Source organism: Prinia subflava, chromosome 6 (genome assembly GCF_021018805.1).
Source record: "Prinia subflava isolate CZ2003 ecotype Zambia chromosome 6, Cam_Psub_1.2, whole genome shotgun sequence".
Classification (NCBI taxonomy): Eukaryota; Metazoa; Chordata; class Aves; order Passeriformes; family Cisticolidae; genus Prinia; species Prinia subflava.
Window position 1 is genome coordinate 27,154,636 of NC_086252.1, and position 24,846 is coordinate 27,179,481.

The 24,846-nt window shown below is 44.2% G+C and overlaps 2 protein-coding genes across 3 annotated transcripts in view; both read left to right on the forward strand.

Annotated features, from left to right (window-relative positions):
- Window positions 1-8,397, forward strand: part of RALB (RAS like proto-oncogene B) — a 46,063-nt gene extending 37,666 nt beyond the window's left edge. For both annotated transcript variants that reach the window (XM_063400838.1, XM_063400837.1), the window contains 3 exons: window positions 587-795; window positions 3,487-3,664; window positions 3,941-8,397. In XM_063400838.1, coding sequence (XP_063256908.1) covers window positions 587-795; window positions 3,487-3,664; window positions 3,941-4,060 — 507 coding nt within the window. In that variant the 3' untranslated portion in view covers window positions 4,061-8,397. The remainder of the gene's footprint in view (window positions 1-586; window positions 796-3,486; window positions 3,665-3,940) is intronic.
- A 3,672-nt stretch (window positions 8,398-12,069) lies between these two features.
- Window positions 12,070-24,232, forward strand: LOC134552437 (basic proline-rich protein-like). The gene is made up of 3 exons (XM_063401151.1): window positions 12,070-12,132; window positions 22,746-23,487; window positions 23,904-24,232. The coding sequence occupies exons 1-3, from the start codon at window positions 12,070-12,072 to the stop codon at window positions 23,915-23,917; spliced, it is 819 nt and encodes a 272-aa protein (XP_063257221.1). The 3' UTR covers window positions 23,918-24,232.
- The last annotated feature ends 614 nt before the right edge of the window (window positions 24,233-24,846 follow it).

Genomic DNA, 24,846 nt, shown 5'->3' on the forward strand with positions numbered 1-24,846 from the left:
TGAAAGCCAGCCTGCTTAACAGGGCTTAATTGTTGCATTCTGAGGCTGAGAGGCTCTTTACCTCTCTACTTCTCTGCTGGATGTGTGCTGTTGGACTAAGTTGAACTGGTAGTGGCTTTGTGGAGCTGCTCAATACTGAATGAACTAAAGTATGTGCCTGTGTAAGTACGGAACAGGCTTTCATGTTCAGCAGCTGGATGCTCTCATCCACACCTGTTAAAAGTTCAGATACTGTACCTGAAGTATATTCAAATACATTTTCTTAAAGTGGGAGATATCTAGATAATGCCAGCAAACTGCTGGTAACTTATACTGGAACTCTATTCTTTAATTGTGCTGAAGTTGCTAAACACAGTTTTGTGTAGCAAAACTTGACTAGGCAAATTGGATCTTTGATGTATTAAGGGCTTAAATAATTTGCTTTTAATAGTAAAACTGAAAAAAAAAGAAGTGATATAACTTAGTGGCTGACTGAATTATGAGGAGGTTTTGGGGAATTTAAATGTCACTGAAGTGAAAGAAGGAAGATGGACAAATACTGAGACTGTTTGACAGTAATTCTAAACACTAATCCCTTTCTTGTCAGTTTGTAGAAGACTATGAACCTACCAAGGCTGACAGCTACAGAAAGAAAGTAGTTCTGGATGGTGAAGAAGTTCAGATAGACATTCTGGACACAGCAGGACAGGAGGATTATGCAGCTATCAGAGATAACTATTTCCGCAGTGGGGAAGGGTTTCTTCTTGTCTTTTCAATAACAGAGCATGAATCCTTCACGGCAACAGCGGAGTTTCGGTGAGTAGTTTCTCTCCTAGGCAGGAGAAGTTATCCAGTTCCTGTGTTGCTCTGACAACTCTGCCTAAAAGCTACAGCTCTTTATTCTTTGTCTGTTACCATTTGATCAATAAGAGTGACAGCTGACCATTTTGCTCTCAGTAACTGATAACCTAACCCACAGTATTCAGCCTCTGGCTTTAGTTGTCTTCATGCCTGCAACTTATGAGTACATTATGCCAGCAGCAACTTCAGACAAGTAACAGATTCTTGGACTCTTAAAACAGCATATTCCAGCCAATTTTCAGTCTTAATGGATGTGAAGTTTAATTATCTCAGAACAGTACTTCTGGAATTAAGTCTGTCTTTTGGCCAGGTTTCAGACACAGTATTGCTTACTGCTACAAGCAGGTGCTGTAAGGAAGGGAAGGATTAGCCTCCACTCTCAGGTATGGATTGGTGCCAAACAAGGGTTGGCAGCCAAGCATGCCTATTGTATTCCTAGAAAGACACACAGTGGTAGCAAGCACTTCCATTTTTCTTCTTGGGATTAGCAGTTCTGATGTAAAAATTGGCACCAGACTGACCACAGAAACTGCTTGTGTAGTGTGGGGGATGAGTAGAAAAGGATTTAAACCACTGTTCTGGTTTTAGAATCCTTGTAGCCACATTTTTCAGGGCAAATGTTCTAACTCTTTTTGATAAGACCTGTTGCCTCAGTGGAAAGTAAACTGCAGCTTGTCTGGAACAGCTGTATAACTTGAAGGGAAACTTCCCAAAGCATAGGGGAAGTTTAGAAGTTCCTTATGCTTGTCAGAATAAAAGGTCTTTATCAGTCTGCTTGACGTTCCCTTTGCTTCAGTGGTACAAGGTTAACAGATACCAACTGGTAATGGAAGTGCTGTAGCTGAGGACACTTATTTCTAGGTTTTTTGTAAAGCTAAGGCAAACTTGCACTCCAGAACTTTGCTCCAGGTTCTTAAATACTATACTGTTTCAACAGTAGTGGAAGACCACAAAATCTTTTATGATAAAAATACCGTTCCTTTGTCACATAATACTTGTGTGACTTTGTTCTGCTTCAGAAGACTGGCAGTCATGGGACACACAAGCTGACCTCAGTTTGCTCTGACTGGAGCTCTGAAAGGACCGAGCAGTTCAAAGTTACAATTCCTCAAAACTGAGTACTAGGACTCTTCTTAATGTAAGATGGAGGAAAAGGTCAGGTAACACTCGAAGAACACAAAGAAAATGAGACAAATGGAGGCACTTGGTTTTGGCTTGCATGCCTAAGTGAAATACAATGTTAAACCCAATGTTTAAGGCTTTGAATGAAAGAGAGTATGAATATTTATCTTGGCAGTTTGGATTTTTTGGTCAGACTTCTATAACTAGGTTAATGGTGTGTTGGTTCAAGATTCCAGCACAACAAAACAATGAAAATGCAATGCTAGCCCTGAACATGGGCAAGAATTTTGTGATGCAGAATCTCCTACTCTTCAGTGGTTCCGAAGTAAAACAAATAGTGAAATTAGTTAAATGGAATATTTAGGCTGACATGCAAGAACCAGCTCCTTGGTCCAGGAAGGAGTGTGGAGTGGGTAGTGTGAGTCACCAGCATCCCAGGCCAAAGTGCAGATTGGTATTATTGCTCCTTTAGGTGCCAGAATTCTAATATTATTAAAAAGTTAAAAACTGAACAAAGTATAGGCTTGTCTTTAAACCCTAACTGTCCTGCTGATGCTGTGGATCAGTGTTTGCTTTCAGTGCCTCTGTAATCTGCAAATTTGTGAAACTGCAGTTAAATGCAACAGCAGATTGTCTGCTTCAGTGTTAATGCTGTTTTAGAGTCTCATGTACTCTCCATACATTGTTACTTTGTAGATGGAAAATGCATCTGAAGTAGTGTGGTAACTCAATGAGATGAGAGTGTGTAGCACTATGCTCATGCCTCATTTAGCTCTTCTTCATAACAAAATTAAGCAATCTGAGAATAATTTAGAGTGGTAGAGTTCTTCCAGCATCCTAGATGGACAGCAGCATTTGTCAGTCTGGTTTCAACTTGTGTTTTACCCCAGTAACAGCACAGACTGAGAACATGCAACATGGCTCCATCTCCTTTCCTGGATGCTGGTACATCCTCCTAGCATGACAGTTTGAATATCTTCCTGGAGTCTTTGAAGGAGGAAGGTTGCTACTATATTAGTTCAGAATCATGTAGTAACTCTGTCCTTTGGGTGAAGTTTAGGTAGCCATTAGGAATGGTCTCTGCCAGCTACTCAGGCTGTTTACAACCTACTGCCTTGGCAAGGACTTGATGTTGCCCAGACCTATATTGAGATGTGATGCAGACAGTGAATTAAAGACGGTGACTGATTGCCAAGGTGGAACTTGGCAAACAAGGCACTTGTACTCTTTTCCTCATTCAAATGTGAACTCCTGCTGCCAGTTGCTCTTCTGCCTTACTCTTCTTCTTTCCTAGAACCTGATTATTCACGAACTAAATGGTAAAACTGCCTTCGTGGAAGTATGAGGCTTTCAGCAGTGTGAAGCCTTAGCATTACTATACTAATCTGAGAATTATTTTAAAGTGTGCGTCCAACTGTTGGGAAAGTTGTAAACACTAATAATGTGATCCACTCTACATAAATGAGGGAGTTTTGTTGCTACTACTAACACAGATATTTTTATTTTGAATACCCAATGCATTAGGGAACAGATCCTGCGTGTGAAGGCTGAAGAGGATAAAATCCCTTTACTGGTAGTGGGAAACAAATCTGACCTGGAGGAGCGCAGACAAGTGCCTGTAGAAGAGGCTCGAAGTAAGGCAGAAGAATGGGGGGTGCAGTACGTAGAAACCTCTGCCAAAACTAGAGCGAATGTAGATAAGGTAAGAGAAATTATATCTGCTCAATCTGATCATCCCTACTTGGTTAGTAGCTGACTGTTGCTGGGACAAAAACAAGTCCAGGGTTTGTGCAGCTTTTTGTCACTGCTTGACACTACATAATTCTGATGTTGAGTTTGTCACAGGAATCTTTGTCTAGACTTACTTCTGCTGTGTTGAGTACAGTGTGGCTCTACGTCTTTACTGCTGAATACAGTAGTTTTTATCTGCTTTCTGGTGGCTGATCTTGTTTAATCTTTCTTTATTTTTCCCTCCTAGGTATTCTTTGATTTAATGAGAGAAATAAGAGCAAAGAAAATGTCAGAAAACAAAGACAAGAATGGCAAGAAAAGCGGCAAGAACAAGAAAAGCTTTAAAGAAAGATGTTGCTTACTGTGATGCTTTGGAACTGTAAATATCTATCTACAGGTGGCATGGATAAAATACCACTAAGGATATAGGGCTGGATTCATGAAAGGAAGTCTGTATTGACTCCCTTATCTTTTGCTTTGCATATCACACCTTCAAAATGTGAAAACAACTTTGCAACCATTTCCAGTATCCACCAAAACCTTTGCATCCTTAAACTGAAATGGGCTCCATCTTCCAACTTTCAAAACTAGAAATAGTTTCAGAACTACAATCCTTCTACTTGGTTACACAATGTACTTTTGTATTAACTTCCTTCTAATGTTTCTCTATGTTTCTCTTGAACCTCTATTGGCCTTAACAAGCACAGCTGTTCAGGTTCAAACACTTCTTCCCGCTGTTGCTGCCCTCCTTGATGGTGCAAACTGCAGAAAGGCTAGATGACACCTAGTAAAGGGTTTGAGTCTCCATCTTCTCTTAGTTGTCACTGATATTTCTTACACTGAAATCTGCTGACTTCCCCCCCACACTCCATGTAAGAAATAGCAACTGACAGTTGAGAGTCAACTCAAAACAAACTTTCTTCTGTGTTCTGTTTAGTCAATACAGCATTCATGAATCAAGCCTATGGACTCAATTAAGACTTATTTAGGAAATGCAAAAATTGATATTTAAATACAGGCTAGATCCACTCCCTGCTGGGGTCTGTCTTCTCATCCTTAAATTAGTGGTATTGGGTGAGAAAATGACTGTAAGCCTTTCTTCAAAAGGAATAGTATTATCACCATCTCCCTGAAATCCTGTCCCGGGTTTCTTCCATGTATTGTGTCTCGACTCAATTCACTCTACATCTATCATCCTTCTCTTCCCTTGTGCTGGAATAGTGGAAATAGGTGTTGATTTAATCAGTTATGTTTGTATTGGAACACTTGTGATGATAATGTTGGAAAGTGAGAACATCTGCATCTGTCTCCTGTCTTGCTGAAGATGTTCAATAAGCGTGGGTCCCATCACACAATCATGACCTGAATTGGTGAGGCATATATGCTACCTCTCAATGATTAGCTGGCTAGTGAGCTGTATGGTGTCGAAAAGCAAATGAAGTTAAGCAGTTGCCACATCTCTTACTCACTGTTGATTTTATATGTTCTGTTTCTGATGCACAGCAACCTAGCACATGATGAGCTTTGCTGTCAGTTATGCAATGGTGGTCATGTTTGTTCAACAAAAACAGTCTAGAAGTGGAAAAGCCAGTATTTAGCAGGTTCTGTTGTCAGCTGAATGAAATGAACTTTCTGATGCAGTTTAAATCAAGTGCAGTTGCCAAAAATCACTTCTGTCACTGTGGAAAAGAATTCCCTTCTGGTTGTGGTGTTTGTCAATGAATTATGGCTATCTTTGGCCTCTAAGGAGTAGAGAAACTTGAAGAGTAACTGTATCTTGCTGGTAACTGGATGCTTAAAAAACACAGTTGCTTGGTAAACTTAATCTAAATGGTTGTTCAATGAAGCTCACTGCAGCACTAAATTTACTAATGGTGTTTCTTCCTGAGATGGAGTAGTGAATGCTGTGCAGTACTTAGTGTTGTAATTTGAGGTTGAAGAATATTTTTTCACATGTACTAGATTGCTTTTGTGCATTCCATCTCTGAACATTGAAAAAAGTAAGATGTGATCTATATCAGAACCTCTGTTGACCTGAGGTTCCACAGGGACTTACCACAAACTCATTGTCTTCCATAACTAGTTCATCTTGTCAGGCAACTCATTGGATTGGGGAAACTGTACTAAATAAAAGGTGCTGTAATCTTCATTCTTGTCAAATTAAATTCCTTCTTTGTTACTCTTACCTTGTATGGGCAGAAAGAATGGTTAACCAGTTCTTGAATTGCTTCTCTGTGAACGGTGTAATTCATTGTGAAGTTGGCTTTGTAATACCCGGTAGTGTTTTGCAGCAGAAGCTGGGAAGCCTGCTGGCTTACAGAACTTATCACTTGAGCTGTGTCACCTGTGTCTAAAGCCTAAGCACCTAATAGGACCCTGGAAGCTGTAATACATCTAACAAAGTTTCCTCTTGAACTTCCATGGATAAAAGTCCATTTCTGACTGTATATTGTGCATACAGCAAATGAATGTCCTCCTCTGGAGGAAGGCAACTCAGTTAGGTTTAGTTTTAGTTGAGACTTAAAGGTTAAGTCCTTAATTAACCTAAAGGATAAACAACAGTTGAGTTCACATTACAAGCTTATCTAGGTCAAGCCCCTCCAAGGCAGGTTGTAAAATGTGTCTAACAAAACTGAACAAATGTCCTTGCTGTATGAATAATGAATTCAGCAAAGTTCACAATGAGCAGCTCAGCTGTATTGGCTCAAGAGACCTGCATGACTTGACCTTTGATCTCTATTCTTAAAGTACCTGACAGTATTTGATAGGACAGATGAATTTCTTCTCAGAACAGCAAGTCTCTCACTGGTGTTCTTACAGTCCATGTGCTGTTTTCACTCAGGTTATTGTTTTTTTCTCCAACTGATAAAGCTACACCACTGAGGTGGAATTACTTGGAAGGTGCTTGCTGCTTCATGGCTCGATGCTGCATCTCTTCAGTGTTCTGTTCATGTCACCTGCTCCAGAAAGACTAGGCTTGGAGACTAAATAAAGCAGCTTTTCAGCGTTCCTCCTGTACTTATGACAAACTCAGTCTAACTTACCAGTTACAGCTGAAAACACAATAAACAAAGCAGCTACCTTGCCTACTTTGGCACAGTGGGCAGCAAGCTTTCTGACTGGTACCAGGAAGGCAATAAAACTGGTCTCCTGGACTGAAATCCTGTTGTCCCCACCTCATGGTGGAAGTGCCTGAATGTATGCCCTTCTGAATTGGGGCAATATGATTTGTGGATTGTTGAATGGCTTCCAGGTATACTTCACTGGACATCAGTGGTCATCAGTATCAGGTGGGTTGAGTGGAGTGAATATAACATAGCACAGCAGCCTGTGAGCAGTGTGCGTGGAGCTTTGAGTAACTGGGGATCAGGTACATCAACTAAGGGATGACTTTGGCAGCAGGGGGATGTGGCTGCCTGCTGGCCTTGCTGTGTAGCTGAGGAAACTGAAGGCTGAATTGAAGCTGATGTATTCTATCAGCCTTTGCGTGTTGGATAATTAAAAACCAAGATTTCTCTTTGTTGGTATAATGTGCTCTTAAATCATTCTGGAGCATGGCTGGAGGCAGGTAACTGGATATTTGCAGCTGGAGGTCATGCAAGACTTGACTATGCACTTGCACTTAAACATTCAAGTATTATTCTTGCGCAATGGCTTAACATGAAGTCAGGGAACTGTTTACTGCTACGTGCAATCTTCCATATGTGGCTTAGCTTCAAGTGCTCCAGTTTTCCTTCTGGTATGAGCAGAGCTAACAAGCCCCTGTTATAACAAGGGCTAAGTCATTGTATGAAGAAAAGCAGGTTAAACTCCAGGACTGCAAAGGCAGATTTGACTGTTGTGGAGGAGCATCTCTCCAGGTGGGAGTACAGATGCAGCGTGAAGTGTGTTTGCAATGACTTGTGCCATATGTGTTCTTATACAGACTGATACACCTCTACTCAGTTTCAAGGGAAACACTTGGATTGATGAGGAGAAAGATGTATGCATACATTTACTGGCATTAACTTCAGAAAGATATTAATAACCAGCTGAAGTTCCAGTTGAGTCCTGTCGGGCTTAAGTATAATGCTCAAGAATACTTCAGGTCTAAGGTACAGAACTACAATCTGGAATGTACTAAGAGGTATGTAGAGGAGAGATGGATCTAACTAAATGCTCACCCAGATCTTTTTTTTAAAGCTTTCCAAAGCATTAACCCAGTTCTTAGGCCTGACAGGTCTATCAATTCTTGCTCAAAAAAGAGGATACTCTTATCAGTTCAGCTCAGAGCTTATGTAGACAGAAGCTTTCCTTAATTGCTATAAGCATATGTTGCAGTGTTCACCTCCTGTTGACTTTATAGTTGGGAGAAGGAGGGAAGAGGAACAAAAAAAAAAAGTATGATTTTCACCGTAATCTCCACACTTCATGGAAATGGCAGGTGTTCCTCTTGGGAGGGGAAGGTGTTATCTCTAACACCAAGTGAGAGGTTTAGTGTAGAGGAAGTGATTGTGATTGCAAGACTTAATGAAACTGCCTCTAAACTATGTATGCTATACTATATAATGTAAATTCTTATTTTTTTCCTTACATAGCTTCAGAGCTTTGTCTCTAACTTGCACAAACATTTTTAATGTCTGTAAAACTGGTCACTTTTCATTATCATGCTAATACAGCTGATTTGTATTACTATTGATAATAAAAAGAAAAAAATGAGCTTCATATTTGTTTGTTATTGATTTTTAAAGCATTCTAAAAGCATGCCTAATCCCCAAATTCTTGAGTGAGCCAGCCACTGATTTTCAGTGTCTGTAACTACCCTTTCTATCAAATATGTAACAAGATTAGATTGCACACTATGGGAGGGGAGGAAGAGGAGACTGAGACACTCATCATTGGCTTTCTGGAAATGGAATGCATGTTTTTCAGGACTGAATTGACATAGTAGTTTGGTTCATTCACGGTTAATTTTCCAGACCTTAATTGGATCAGACAGCTTGTATCAACTATATAAACGACAGAGTTGCTTTGTCTTCAGACAGTCTTGTGCCTTTGAATAACAGAATAAGCAACACTCTGTGGAAAAACTAGTCCTTAGTCTTTTGAGTGTGCCAGACTCCATTCTCTGTGTAGGTTTGTGGTGAATGAACTGCAGGAGAGAAACTGAGATGCTTCTGAGGCAGGATGGCTCAGGACAGACTTGCAGTTCTCTAATGCCACTTAATTTGGAGTGGCAGAGCAATGGGATTCACAGTAAACTTTCAGGCAGTTTCTGCCACCGCTGCTGTACAAGTTGGAAGTGGAACATTCTCTAGCTGATGACTTCTGGCCAAGGACTACAGCAATTTGCATAATCTTGTTTACAATGCGCTTGCCTGGTGTTTGCCCTGTGTTTCTGATTGCCATGGTGGTTTATGTTGCTCTCCTTCCCAGTGAAGTAACTTAAAATACACAGTGCCAGAGAAAGGGTAGCATGGAGAGTGTCGTGTAGGAGGCAGGAGAGTTTCTGAGCACAGTTGTGTTACACTGCTGTACCCAAAGCCCAGATTGGCACCTTTTTCTTCAGATAGTCTGCAGGTGCTTGTGAGGAACAGGCTTGCCTTTGGTTGCAGCAGGATGAAACGGGAGGATGATGACTTGTACACAGCTTGGCTTCTGCCTTAGTGTTTGTCTGTACTGTGCCCCAGCCGGAATATTTTAGCGTGGTTCTGTGAGCTAAATGCTGACAATTCCTGGGATGGTACAGGCACCTCTTCCTGAGAACTGCTGGCTCCATCTTGTGGATTTAGGAGTTAGAAGCTCTGCCGTGGAGAGGGGCTGTTCAGCATGCTCAGACGAGCAGACAAGTTACTGCTATTTATCTGCCACCTGAATTACATGTAGAAATCCACACTAGAGAGATTCTCCTGGTTTTGTTGCTTGGCTGTATTATTCTCTCATGCGTTATGAGACTTTGTTCTAAAATTAAATTTTCCTTTTGCATGCAAATGCTAGTGTTAAATCTTGCCTAAACATTCTTCTGTGCAGCAGAACACCCAATTTCTCATGAGGATGGTGGATTTACGTTTTCTCTGGCATTAAACCAGTTTGCCTTGCAAGTGTAAGTTTGTTCTGCGTGCTGAGCACTGATTTGCATGCCTGAAAGAATACTTATTGTTCCCTGAGAGTGTGTGCTACTTCACTAAACATTTTGTTTCTAAGGGTAACTAAAGATGCTGGGCTTTCTTTGAAATACAAAGCCTTAATTTGGGGGTGGGGCAGAGAATATCCTATTTAATTTTTTTTCCTGGCTCTTGGTCTTTCCTCCCCCAAACGACTCAGTGTCTTTTATGGGAATAGGATCTACTAGGGATATAGCAGCAAATGGCCCCTTAAGCATTGTAACTCCAAAGGGGGTTGGAACTAAAAAATTGAGGTGAGACTGGGATCACATGCTCTGTACTTGCCTTCCTGATAGAGCTGATTAATCTCCAGAGTTTACAGTAAGTTTCCTGCAATGAGCTTTGTTACTTGGCTTTGAGGCAGAATCATGTTTTTGATATAATCAGAGTTTATAGTTTGTTTTTAAAGCCTAGCGTTTGGGGTATCGGAGGCTTTATGCATGTTGGCTTCATAGGCCAAATACCAGAATTCAAGGACAAACTTGTGCACACATGTAGCATTGAGAGACAAGGAAAGTTACTCCCTACTGTTTAATAGTGCTCTGTTTTTATTTTAAAAAGGAAAACACATACAACTGAACCTGCTGTTTGGATGAGTGTTTCGACCTGTGGTCTGTTAAGAGTGCTCTGTAACATGATTACTCTCCCCACAAAACTATGGCATTATAATTCTTTACCTGTAAACAAGGAAAACAACTGTGGACTGTGGGAAGGAGTAATTATCTGAAAAAATAGCCAAATTCTTCCTTGCTTCTAAATGAAAACCATCATGGTAATGTTGCCCAAGATACCCTGTAGTTTTACTCCTAGAAAATTGGCTCTTCAGTTTTAAAAAGGCTGCTGACAACCAGAGAGAGATGGTCCTGGTCAGACACAGGCCTCCCTGACAGAAGTGTCCTTTCCCAGAATGACAGGCTTCAGAAATCAGGAACGAAAACTGTTCCTTGCTTGGAAGCTGGTGCTATGAAAACCCAAACCTATTAAGTTTCTGAAAAAAATGCCTACAGGATAGGCTAGGTGTTTGGTTTTAATTTTCTAGTTTGTGCCCTGGACATGGGTGTGGAAGAACCTCTTTCACTCAGGGGCCTCTGCTTTCATTTCTCTATAGACTGCTTGAGGAGTTCAGAGGGTTCCCTAGGTCTGCTTGCATTCAGGCAGCTTAATAAAACACAAGCCCTTCTTTTCCTTTCACTCCTGGTGACTGCCCCCCAGTTAGGTGCTGAGCTGTGCCGCTGTGTGACAGGGACTTGCATCCCCAGTGGTTGGCTGCCTCATTCCAGCTCTGAAGAGTGCAGGACAAAAGAATGAATCACACAATGGGAAGAACAACTGCTCACAGAAGGATTATGGGCACTAGGAGAGCTGGACGCTTCAGACTTTGCTAATGAAAGCTGCTTCCTGAAGAACAGCAGAATATGTGATTCACCCACTTCTGCAGCCAGGTTAGAGCTTTCTGATACGGTACCTTGAGTAAATCTGGTTGAATGACAGTAGTGCACTAAACAGTTGTGGAGCACAGGGCCTGCTTGAGTTGTTTTGATTTGCCTTTTTTCCCCCCTTTCCCTCCCTGAACAGTACAGAGGGAGGAGGGCAGGCAGAGCTGCTTCTGCGTGGGAATAAAGGCCACATTTGCAGCTTTGCCTCAGGAGTTTGAAAAACCATAAGTCAGGCCTCCAAAACTGCATTTGGTTTAGAAATAATGAGATGCTTTAGAAAATGAACTTGGAGTTCTCTTTCACAGTCTCTTTGTTTCCAAGCATTTTGAGTACCCTTGCTTCATGTTTGCAAGCTTGCTTTCTTAACAATGATGGCAGAAGTACTTTTTTCAATGAAAGCGAAGATGTTCCAGCTGATTCCAGCACCTGGGGCATAAATTTTAAAATATTGTGGCATTTGGAGAGAAGAAGAGGCAGGACACGCAAACCACTCAACTTTAAGCCTCATTTCTGCTGGGTCACCATCCTTTGCAGTAGGAATCTGAAGGATTGCAAAAGCCGGAACATAAGGATCCCCTGTTGGTGGTCCCAGTATCTGTCTTGGCAGCTTGCCAGGAGCCCAAGGGATGCACTTAATTTTCTTTATTCATTAGCATATTTTTAATCAAATCCATCAAACCACAATGTTTCCACATGTCTCTCCCATGGCAGATGAACAAAAATAGGTCAGTGCCCAAATGTACCTTTTACACACTGCAGTTCACTCCCCTTCTATAGTTGCAATTGGAGGACAGCGAATGACTTGTACTCTGCACCTGGTGAAAACTTGTGATGAAGACTTTGCTTCTCTCCTGAAAGAGGTGAGCACATGGAGTTGGTCCATGACACAAACCGCTTTCCATGCGTGCCCAGTCAGAGGGCAGGACGAGCTGTGTCTGAATCCTCTCCAACTTGAAGCTAAGTTTACAGCATTTGTTTAATAGTGGATAATCAAGCAGGTGCAATGTCCAGGGCTGAATTCCCTGGCCCTAATGAAGTTCCAAGGCTGCTTACACCTAGTTTAATAACAGGCTTTTTACATTCTTGTCACCTGTAACCTACCTTCATATACCTCATGCTGCCAACCCATCTCTAGCCAGGCAAGGAAAATGTTGCAGTGTTGAGATCATGTTCACACTTGCAGCTGAGACGTGTCTTGCCTTGTTTCTTATCTCTGAATTGTTCATAACAAGAGCTAAGTAAAAATTACTCTTCATGTTTTTTACATGAGCTTACAAAGTTGGTTCTGGGTGGGGTGAATATTGCATCAACACCAAGTTAAAACTTATCTTTTGTTCTTCTTTTTTGGAAAGAAATGGGTATATAGATTCCAGGGAAATAGTCTTCCCTGTGAGACACAAATTGGGTAAAGTCAAAAGTATTAAATAGGTCTGGAGTTTTTGAAATGCAAGTCTATGACAAAGGGATGTGTGCTTTATTTTGTTTTCTTTCTTTTTTCCTAAAATCCTTTCCCAGGACTTCAGATTTAAAAAGTTGATGAACACATATCCTAAATGTAGAAATTGGAATGGACTTGTAGCCTGTTCCTAGCTGCAGGAAAACTAGGGAAGTGAAAGGTGAAAAGCTCTGCAGCCCCACCTCTCCTGGTAACCCCTTCCTGCTGACAGTACCATCACCCCAGACAGGCTGCAGCAAGTGACGCATGCACAGAGGAAACTCTGCTGCTGGCAGTCTTCCTTTCAGTCATCACAGGCTCCTTTGTGGTTCCTCTTGTTTTGGGAAATAACCAAGGTGAGGGTAGGAAAGGTGTCTTAGCAAGACTGTTAGTTTTGGCTTCCCAGTGAAAGGAGTTGGGCACTTCCTGCTGGGAAGGCCTTTTGCATGTATTTGTGTCAGAAGCCCAAAAATGGAGTATAACCTCTAAAGGCTGGAAGTCCATAGTGAGAAGATGAAGTTTCCTCTGATGCGTGCCTGGTGGTCTCTGCTAAATAACGAAACATCCCAGTCGTGGTGCTGGGGAGCTGTTTACTCCTGCCTTGTTGCATGCTTGTAATTGTGCACAGCAGCAGTCCCATATTATGGGCAAATACTCTATCATATTGTTCTATTCCTTCAGCTCTTCCAATTCTGCTCTAGGTACTGTCTTCCTTGAAAGCTTCCAACCACTTGGTTACTTTTCTCAATACAGACACTTAATGGTCTGCCTTGTCTAAATCCACCCTTACTTACCCCTGTATTCTTTTATTGTCCTTTAACCATTACAGTTAACGAAGCTCAGCGTTGCTACCTAGACAGAAAATAAGTTGCAGCAGGACTAATTTTGCTGCAGGCTTAAATCCTGCAAGTTTGTGCCTTGTCACTTAGAGAGGGAAGAGAGTCACTAGGCACATTGACCTTGCAATCTCTCTGCTCTCCTGTAGTGCCTGTTTTGTGGGCAGACCTGGGTCTGTATAGAATTTATTGTGCAGTGGTTTGGACTCCGGGGGAGCTGCCTCTGCTCATGCTTTGTGGAGTGATAGCATAGCAACGAGAGTGATGTTTTAGTTTGGGGGAAGGAGGCTTGGAAAAGGTCTTGGGCATCACTGGGGTGTGCCGCAATCCCAGTTCTTGGCAGCCACCACAAATCTTTGCCTTTTGAAGTGAAGTTTCCATGCTTTACCTCAAAATGGCAGCCACCAAAACCAAAAGGCTGCTCCTCTGCCTGAGCAAGCCATGGGCAACACAGCCTCTTAAATTTACCTTGCTTGGGGGCTGAGAATCCTTTGGGCTTCACCATTTAGGCTCTCTCTTGGCTTTTTTCCAGGAACACAGCGTGGGTCCGTTCATGCAAGGGAAAGGCAGGGTGGTTGGCAGCACAGCAGTGTTTTGTATACACTGTGCTTGGCGCTCAAAAGACTAGTGCCAAACATGGGGAATTTCACAGGGCTCAATTCCCTTCTGCCCCGGGGAATGCGTATGTCTCCTCTTCCAGCAGAGTGCGCTTACCAGGGAGTGCCTGGTGCCAGGGAGGGGACTGCCTCCATCCTCTTAAAGCTGGTCTCATGTGAACTGTTCCAAATGTTTTGGCTAGCAGGGTGAGAAGAAGGGAGACCTGGGCTTGTGGCTCTCTAAACTGTCTATTTACAGCGTTGTGGGTTCCTGCTCCCTTTGGTCACGCAATGACTCAGCTGGAGGCTTGGGGTGTGCTCCTGTCCCTGCACCACCCCATGGCCTGCTCCTTCCAAGAAGACCTGAGCTGCCTCTCATGCTCCCTGGAACTCCTCTCAGGCATAAAAGAAGACTGAGCCCAGCTCTTCTTCATGAACCATTGGACTACTGACTAAATTAAGGTATGAATAAAAATAGCCTACTGCCATATCCTCCACCCACCTTGAGCTCTTTTAGAAATAGAGAAGAAAAAAAATATATTATTGCTGCATTTTTGGACACCTGATCTGGAAGGTGGGCAGACTGAAAACACCTGCTGCATGAAGTCCTTAGGGAAGAAAGTCAGAGATGTTCATCTAGTCATTGTAAGGGACTGTAATCCCAGATGGATGCTGCAGGCTTTACAAGGCTTGAAAGCCTTTGGTTTGCCACTAAAGCCAGTGACAGGCACCTGGACATGTTAAACATATCATCATGGAAGTCACTACCACATCAGATGCTCAAGGTTTCTTTGCATTTTGCTATGACACAAGCGATTTTAACATAGAAAGTCAATTAATGGGGGTAGGAATTCAGCATCAGTTAAAACCACACATTTCACAAATTTGAAGTTGCTCTAGCAGAATTTGAATAAATGTCTTCTGTCTCCTTGAACTTTGTCCTGACCTGCATGCACAACATGACTTGTACTGGCAGTGACAGGGTTTGGACATCCAACAAACATTTCCCCAAAGTGAAATCTGTGCAACAGCTTTATTTCTCATGATATTTGTTCCAGTAGTTCACCAGGCTGTGGTCACTTTACTTAGTTGCTGTCCAGGAAATATAGGTAAATAGCATGCAATCATACTGATGATATTAAATAAAAGCACCTTTCCAGCGTGACTGCACAGCATTGGCAGCTCGAGTGCACATTTTGTGGTAGGGGAAATGCCCATGACCCGAGGAACACCTGAAGCTGAATGAAGCAAGAGCCCTTGGAAATGCAGTCCGAGCCATCATACCTAATGCTCAGTTCTTATGTCATTAGGAAGAGACTATCTTTAACACACACACACAAAATACAGGGGTACTGTGATCACCAAATAACTGGTTATCTTAAATTTGCTCTAACCCCGACATCTGGAAAAAGCTGTGGCTCTATAAAATACCATCTATTGCTAATTCTTTATACAGTTCTAGCACCTCTCACCCTGAAGGACCAGACCCCTTGAACTCTGGCCCGTGTCTACCTTCCCATTCTCCCCGAAAGACCACAGTAAATGAGGCCATCTTAGAGAAGTCCAGCTGTGTGATAGCAGCTGCTGCCTTATGCTCCCCTAAAGGGAAAGTGAGGCCTGTTTTGGGGTGGGATGGGATCAACTGGACGCAGGCCTTGCATTTTCCCTCAGTGCCCTTCACTGTTCTTGTAGAGGTGGCCCTGCAGAAGAGGGTCCCAAAGGATGCAGCATCTGATGGAGTGAAAACTTGAGCACAGTTCAGAGCAAGTACCAGTTTACAATAACCTCTAGTAAAGAGGAATTGTGGAGAATAAAACAACTAATTGGGTCTGTGTCAGGGTGCTTTAGTACCAATGATAAAATTTGGCCAAAGAAATGAAGCTCGCACCTTTCTGTTGCACACAAATAAACCAATATTTCCTAGGGATCTTTCACAACCAGTATTGGTGAGGATTTATCACACATAATGTCCAAACCTGAATGCACCTGGTCCCGGTATGGGATCCTTGGTGATTGTTTTTTGGGGTTTGGGTGGTGTTTTTAATATTCCATTTTCAGCTGGAAATTACTGATGTGACCAAAGTCCGATTCCTTTCAGCAGTTTCTCCCTTCCTCCCCCCACCTTTTCGCACTCCCTGAGGTCTGACCATCTGGAAATCCTCCTCCACCTCTTCATCATGTGTGAATTTCCACCTAGGGCTGAAAGTGTCACTGTACTAAAGTGTGATGCATTAACACATTGAGGCAGAAAGCAGAGGGGAGTTGGGGATTATAACACTTCATGACCCACTCCGCAGTCGCTCTATGATTTAATCATCTTTATCAGCTTGTATCCTTTTCTTTGTATCCCATATTTTCCCTGTATCCTTTATTAAAAAATTTCCATAATTAAAAAAAAAACCACTCTACATAAACACGTAGAGTGCAGAATCTTATATTGAGACTAGGATCGACTGAAAAAGGCAAATGTCTCAAGGAAAACATGCCTCACTCGAGCAATCTGGGGGACCTAGATCCCTCTTTCATAGTGAAGCTGAATAATTATGCATATCTCCTATTACAAACTTGGGTTTCTTCTTCCCAACTCTCATGCATATGATCTGAATAATACATATGTATATCTAAAATATAAGTAGTAACAATGTTACCTTATACAGAAATGAAACAAACTCTGCAAACCAGGTGCTGTGTTGGTTTATACTTTTGGTAAAGTGAAATGGAAAATTCAGTAGTTTGGAAGTCAGTTAGCTGCCTAGCCTTCTTCTAACTAAATACTGAGGCTTATTATGCTTCAAATAAATATATATATGTATTTTGTGGCTTGGTTGCTGTAATCATCTTGGATGTAATAATGTTACTAGCCTCAGGGCTATATTTATTAAGATTTTAATTTAAAATCTTTCTGTCCTTCAGCATTTAAACAGAGGAAAACCCCATGTGGAGTAGCCAAAAAAAAAAGTTCATCCTTTTCTTTTTCATGCATTCCCCTCCCCTAGGCCCTCTCTCTCATCTTTTAAGCAAAAAATCCTAGAACAACACACTTTCCTGTTGCAGCTCTGCACCCTGCTAACACTTCAGTACCTGTGTAGGTTTGTTAGACCCAATGTCTGTTTAACATGATCTGTGTGCTTCTGCTCTTGCCATCTCTGAAGCGGTGGTTTGCTTTCTTATCCTGGTGTAATAGTATCAGTATATTTCACAGTAATATTTCCACATACTATAATTTATTCTTAATCGCATTCTTGGTAAGCATCTCAACCACAGCTGTAAACACTGAGGGGGCAAGAATATTATTTAGAAATGGCAAAGGGCTGTGCAGAAGTTTTAGCGTTATTCTTTGTTAATAAGCTCCCCCACTTCTGAGAAGATCATGGCAGGGAAATAACAGAAGAAGAAGATCTGCTGGGAGCCTGGAGAGTGAAAAAGCTGCCACAGTGTAAGTGCTTTTTCACGTGATTTGGAAGATATGGCAGAGGTTAGCACCTAAGTTGTACCGTGTTTGCAACCCATTTTGTTTTAATCCCACAGCATACTCAGGCACTGACTTATGACTGATAGATACTGCGCAGAAAGTGATTCAGAAGTTTTTGTTAATAACGTTCTGCTGTGATTTTGTGTGGTAGCACAGGACCTTGTTGGAGCCAATGTCCGTGCAGCAAATGCGGCGGGTGAGGCAGTCTGAACATTCTGGCTGGAGGCCTGCAGTGGCCAAACACCATCGAGCGTGAGTCGTGTGGGGCAGCTCTCAGCTGGGATAAATCTGCAGGGCTCCACTAACTGTGACAGTGCTACTGCTCTGCCCCACTTGCTTGAACTGGGGCACTTTGGTGCTCTTACAGGAGTGCCTTGATCCTGGCTCTAGCAGAGAGTCAATCATATCACAATCATCTTTCAGATCTTCCTCTGACATTTTTTCGCAAACAGCTGAACTGCACAACAGTTTTGGTTTAATATAATAAGATTCATGGAAACAAAACTGTGCAATTTAACTATGAACAGATTGAAAATTACTTTTGACAAACAGCACCAAGGCCATGCTGTTTGTGTCAAACTCCATGGAGAAGATGAATTCTTGTATTTTCTTCATTTCAAAGCAACTTAGAGAGGACTGAATGCTGTCATCCTAGCTTAAGCTAGTGAAAATGGGGTAAAGGTAGAGAATTTCAGGCCTAAGCCCAGGACTTCTGGCTGCAGACTGTCCACATAAAGTAGGTATAGACACTTCCTCTACGTTGTGCTACTTGCTTGTGAAAAAAAAAAAAGTACCTTATGTTCAGGTACTCATGGATTGCTAGTGATTGTCCATTGTGACATGACTTGAATACCCCATTTCTCTTACAGCATTGCAAAGCTACCAGCCATTTTTTGCTTCTGAGCTTCATTTAAAATTGGAGGGAAACATCTCCATCTTGTCACCACTCCCTGATAATCACTGCTTTTCTCAGGACAGCTGATTTTAACATTGCTCCATCCTAAAGTTCATTTTCTAGATCTCTCAGATACATCAGTCATGGGTGAATGTACAGAGGAAAAGCACCCGTGGACTTCTAAATGAGCTGCATCAGTAAGTAGCGTTCAAATTACAAAAAGTCAAGTTTTAACTATTTTGTTTACCACTTAAATGCAGATTTTATTTTTACCCACTTTGTTACTTTGCAAGCCTTTTGCTGTGAACTTAAACAAACATGAAAATCATGTTCTTTACAGTATGTTAAAAGTGCTTATATGTTAAAAGTGCTCACCACAAAGCAGACACTTCTTTGTTGGGCAACCAGCACAGCTTTTTCATGTTCTCTGTGTGTCCTCACCCGCCCCAACCTATTTAGGTCAATATAAGCAACTTCAGAGGAAGTCACTGCCTGGTTATGAGGCTACGTCTTTGGACTGCAGAGGACAGACTGTGCGAGGAAAACAAGAACACTCCGGGCCGTCAACAACAGCGGGTACCTCTTGAAAATCACACGGGACATCCACCTGATGGTGTTTGGTCCCTTTACTCTGGAGATGGGAGCAGATCCCTGAAGTCAGCCCTTTGGCAAGGGGACCCTGCTGTGTGTGGAGACCTGCCCTGAGGCAGGGACTGACTGCACTGCACCACAGGCACGGGGTCCAGCCACGCTTCATTCCCCACAGCAAACCTGGGGCTCGCCTGCAAACCTTCCCAGGCGTGGAGGGGTCACTGAAGAGGATCAATCAGGCAACACATGGCCCATGAAGCACAGCAAGGCAGCTGAGGTGAGGGGAGCGGGACTCCAGCCACGCTGAAGCAGGTGCAGTGGGAGCAGGAGGCTGAGGCTGTGAGTATATCCCCACCACCCTGTCCTGCTGTCTCCCTCATGTCCCCCATCCTGCCTGACACCTGTGCTGAAAGCTGGCATTCAATAGGTGCTTTTCAAAACCTGTTGAGGGCTCTACTGTATTTCTCTGAGTAATCTTTCAGATTCTCATTGTACCTGCTTTAGACTAAGAGTTCCCAGTTTGGTTGGGTCTTTTATTTCTGTGTGCTAAACCCCTCTTTTTCCAAGTGCTATTCAGAGTAGGACCCCTTCTTTTAGTGAGCAAATCTCTGTTAACAGTTTTCAATTAAAGAAGCATGGGCAGGAGCAAAGAAGCCAGATTAACCTTATAGTGTTTTTATTTTTTCATGAGTTGGGTCTACCTTTGACAGTTCAGAAAATGTCTAGGTCATTCAGAATGGTATTTACCTACCTGATTTTCAATAGGACTTTTCTTTTATACAGAATTATGCTGCTTTTGAAATATCCACTGTCTTTGTCACAGTTGTTCAAGAAGTAATTTTGTGTAGTGAGGAATGAGTCTGATTACAGATACATAATTTCATCTGAAGCTAAAGAATGTAATGAATACAAATTCCAGATAGAGCACAGCACTCCCAGCCTGCTCCTGTATCCATGTGTCTCAGTTTCTCTGTATTTCCTGCAAGATGACAATGGCTACCTTGTAAAAGGCTCTTTCAGATATGAGGCAGAAGTATATACTTCAAGGTCTAGCCTTGAAACTTCTGTGGGATAGCAATGCTCTTCTGAAGTGCCATTTAAAACAGATTGCGTTTCACTACGTGCAAAAATCCCCCATATAGATGCAGCTATATGAGCAAAAAAAAAAAAAAAAGTGCTTTTGCCAGTATAGCCTATTTTATTTGGGAAACGCTTGCAGAAAAAGATGCTTGTGCTAGTAAAACTTGTATTTGCTGGTTATCAAAGGAGAAGCGTTTCTAGTGCAAACCAGGCCTCTCATGTGTGAAGCTTTTATTCAGTTCAGCCATCAGTACAGTAGAGAAAATCCTACCTCAAAGGGATTGGTAAGGTTACCTAATAGATATTTTTAATGGTTTAAGAGCATAAAAAGTGCTTTAGCTAAAGGTGAAGGGCTAGATCCTTGGCTAATGTAAATTGTTCATTGTCCCACTGAGGGCATGGTGGAAACACAGAGCACTGAGGGAACTTCCTTGTGCCATCGCCGCCTGCTCAGTTTCTAGCTCAGGCCTCTCCAAGAGTGACTTCTGCATCCTCACCCCTGAAAAAAAAGTGCATAAGCAAATATCTAGGTTATAAAGGAAGAAGGAGTTGTATCTAGGAAGACCCTATTTGAGCAGCGAGGTTGGACCAGATGACCCCACGGGTGGTCCCTTCCAACCTGACCTGTTCCGAGATTCTGTAGCAGTTGGATGTCTCGGGAACATGCCGATTTACACTGCCTGAGGATCTCAGTTTATGCTGTTTTCATTATACTACTAGCTTTTTATAGGCATCAGATTCCAGTCATGAGACTCGATGATTCTACAGAAAATACCCTCCGACGCTGTACTTTCTCACAGCAGGGCTCCCTGGCTAATCGTGTGCTCGCCCGTCAAGCACAAATCCCAGCCATTTCCTTCCCAGTTTTCCCCGGCATTTAATGTATGGAAAAGCATGACCCTGAATCAGATGAATAGCAGCCGGTTTGAGAAGGTGTGTGTGAAAATGTATCCTCACGCAGATGAGCTCAGAACAAATAGAATAGAGAGGAGGAGGGGAAGAGAGCGGAGTGGGGGGAATGTGAAGCTACCCTTTCCCTGACAGTTCAGCCACTATGTGTGAGCAACAAGTTTATGCCCAAGGGAAAGAACTGAAAGCTGAGGAAATCTTAAAATTAACAGAGCTTTATGGCTCAATCAATAGGCCATGCTCCCTGAGCAAGATTAGAAATCAGATGGCACATTTCTTTCTGTTAACCCTGTTTGCTCTCCCTGAAGGCTCTTCTGCCTGAAAGCATCTGAGGTTTGATTAAGTTCTCCTCTAGGAGGAAGCCAGAGAAAGTCCATTGTGTGAGAACTGCCTCCAGAATGCTGCGTTGGACACACTTTAAATAACAATAGAGGTTATTAGAGTATTAGTTTGTTAGTAATTGTGAGAGAAGATAAGTCTTCCCAATATTTGAATATGCAAAATTGCTTTGGCTGAGAAAGAGACGGGGGGGAAAAAAAACCCCAAAAGCCAAAACATGCCACCAAAGTGAATAATGGGGATGATTAAAAATCCCCATATGTAAAAAAGAAAACCTCTACCTTGTTTTACTGCTAGAAATACCTTCCCAGATTTGTTATCGCCATCAGGTCCATGATATTTTCCCTCTTTGGCATTTCATGTTCACCAGGGCAATGAAATGTTTTTTTCCAAAGGGAGACGGACTGTGTTTGCACCTATTTCTTGTTTGACAGTGACCTCTATGAACCAGTCATCACTGCCCTGCCTGTTGTTTTCTTGTTAGCTCTTTGCTGTCAAATTAATTACTGTGAAGTACTAAGCTTGTTGCATTCACGTGCTCTTATTAGCTCACAGGATGTCAGAGTGATTGGATTTTTAGCATTATTTCTTTTTTTACATTCCAGGCTTTCCATTCAAAACCTGTTACTGGCAGGGAGGAAATACTGTACCTAATTCTGATCTCTCATCAGGGTAGCTCCAGTGATGCTGAGGATTTACAAAGCTGTATATGCAATTAGCCTTTGTTTATATTAAACCCAACACGAAAAATTAGATTGGGTTTGTAATGTCACTTTGAAGCACAGCATTAAATGTCTTTCCTTTTGCAGTATAGAACAAGAAAGAAAATATTTATGATGAGAATAGCATTCATCCCCTCCATTCTTAAATCACAGTAATGAGCTGATCCTCCCCTTGACCCTCTTCACACTCCTGAGTTGCTTCTATTAGTGACAGCTAACAGCGCTCATGCGGATGCAGTCCAGGGATCTATGAGAAGTTTTATTCTTTTCTTCTACAAAATGGAACGAGCAGAAGGGACTTCTTTGCTGTCATGATGGAAATTTGTGTGTCCTGCATCTGCCCCTGGAAAAGCACCATCTGGCTCGGTGAAAAAGATGAAGGTCTTGAGAGTTGTCTTCATTCCTGAAGGTAGATTTTTCTTTGTTATTAAAAAAAAAAAAAAAAAGAAAAAAAAAAAAAAAGAAAAAAGAAAAAAAAAAAGGTAGATGCGGTTAGAAGGCCCCGGTGCGCTCAGCCCAAGGTGCTCCTTCACCCAGCGCGCACCGCCCACCGCCCGCCCGCCCAGCCCCAGCCCCTCGCTTCTGCGGGACCTGACAGCCCAGCCCGGCCCCGGACACCTCCCCAGCGCCCCCACGGCCGGGTGCTCCCGTGCGCCGGGGGCTGGCGCGGTCCCGTCCCGCGGTCCCGGTGTCGGTCCCGGTGACCCCGCCCGGCCCCGCCGCCGCTTCCCCGCGCGGCCCAGAGGGGGCGCCCTCGGCCCGGCCTTCCCCGTGCGGCGCGCGCGGGCCCCGCGCAGGTGAGCGCGGGCCCGGCCGGGGCGCGGAGCGCGGCGGGGGCGCGCAGCGGCCGCGGGGACGCCTCGGCGGTGACGCCCGGGCGCTGCCGCGGCCGCCGAGCTTCTCCCCCCGCCTCCTCGCCCCCCGTCCCTGGCCGCTCGCCCCCGGGGCAGGGCTTCTGGCGGGAGCCGGGCGGGAATCCCTCCTGACCCCTGCGAGGGGTGTCACGGCCGTCCCCTTTGCCTCGCCGCCCGCGCCCCCAGCACCCCCGCCAAAGCGCGGCGCTGCCCCCGAGGGCGCGCAGGAAAACCCGCTCCCCGGGCGCGGGCAGGGCCGGTGCTGCCGCCGGCTCCCCGCCACGGCTGCGGGAGTGCGGCGGTCCCGTTATTTCCCCTCCCGGCTCGGCTCGGCCGCGCCCCGGTCCCCCTCCCCCCGCTGCCTCCGCCAGGTTCCGCGTCCCTCCTGCCCCACGGAAAACACACACGGCCCCGGCACCCGCCCCGGCTACCCGGCCCATTCAAACAAACAAACAGAAACCTGCCCCGTCGCAAAGCCAACCGACGGTAAAGTTTCTAATGACTTCTTCTTTCAAGTGCTTAAAAGGCAAGGAGCACCGGGGGAGGGGAAGAAGGGGGCATCCATCTCCCGGCCGGGGCGGGAGAGGGGCCAGAGCTGCAGCCGCCCGGAGTCCGTCCGTCCTGCCGGACGACAGGACAGGGACCCGAGCCGGTGTGCGGTGGGTGTGTTTGCAGGAACCGAGAGGGAGGGAGGGAGGGGACGGGGGGAGTTAAAGAAACAGCATAGTTAATATTTCCACATCAGGAAGTTACTGTAATAGCCCAGGGGGCAAAAGACTTAACTTAATCTCCTAAATAGTGAGGAACCCATGGCGTCTCTGTTATAGGTTGGAGTTCCCACGTGGTTTTAACTCCTGTATAAAAGTTTCAGTAGAAAGTGCCACAATGTCGTGATTTTGCAGGGGGGAAAAATTAGCAGGAGGAGATCAGAGAAGATAAGCGAGGAGCAAGCAGCTTCCCCGAGACCTTTCACTGCGGATCCGAGAGGGAACATCAGACGCGTAAAAAAAGAAAAACAAAAAACAAAAACAAAAACCAAAAAGCCAAACAAAACAAAAAACCCCAAACAAAACACAGCGTTCAAGCCAGCACAAGGCGAGCGAAAGATCAAAAAGACGCAGAGAGGGAGACATTAACTGGAGCAGCAGCAGCAGCAACAACAACAAAAATCACACTTAAAATAATAATAACAATAATAATAATAAAACCCAAACCACCAACAAGGGCGATATTGTTTAAAAGAGCAAGCGAGGGAGCGAGCCGAAGAGCTGGTCTGACCGAGTGGATCCGTGCAGCTTCTCCTGGGATCGCCGGGATCGCGCCGCTTCCCCGCTCCGCGCAGCGCAGCGTGCGGTGCCCTGCCCGCGGCGGGGGTCCCCGGCCGCCGCCACCGCATCCGCACCGCACTCCGGACCCTCCGCGCTGCTTTGAAAATAAAAGCACCTCGCTAATAATAAGCGGGACGGTGGGGGGGAGAAGACTCGCAACAGTGGAGCTGCCAGCCGCGCACCCCCTGCCCGCCGCCCCCGGCTCCCTCCCCAGCTATGCTCCGGGTCAACTTTGATGGCACGTTGAGAAGCAGCGGGCGCTGAAGGGGGACAACCGAGCGGCGCGGAGCCGACCTGCTCAGAGACCTGCACCCACGGATTGTCTTGCGGGGGCGGAGTGGGCGGGGGGGTACAAGTGGCATTTCTCCCCCCCCCCCCCCCTTCCAGGCTATAAATTGGATTGTATATAAATCTGCTTCGTTTATCTCCCTGGCCCCCCTCAATGACGCTGGACTAGAGAGCTCCTCTCCGCGGCCCGCCCGGACCTGCCGAAGCGAGCGATGGACCACGAGCGACT

Bases quoted from the DNA above. Each gene is read 5' to 3' on its own strand.
- LOC134552437 (XM_063401151.1), top strand. From the start codon at position 12,070: ATGACTTGTACTCTGCACCTGGTGAAAACTTGTGATGAAGACTTTGCT. The intron at 12,133-22,745 runs GTGAGCACATGG...GGGACCTGACAG, and splicing joins TTGCTTCTCTCCTGAAAGAG to CCCAGCCCGGCCCCGGACAC.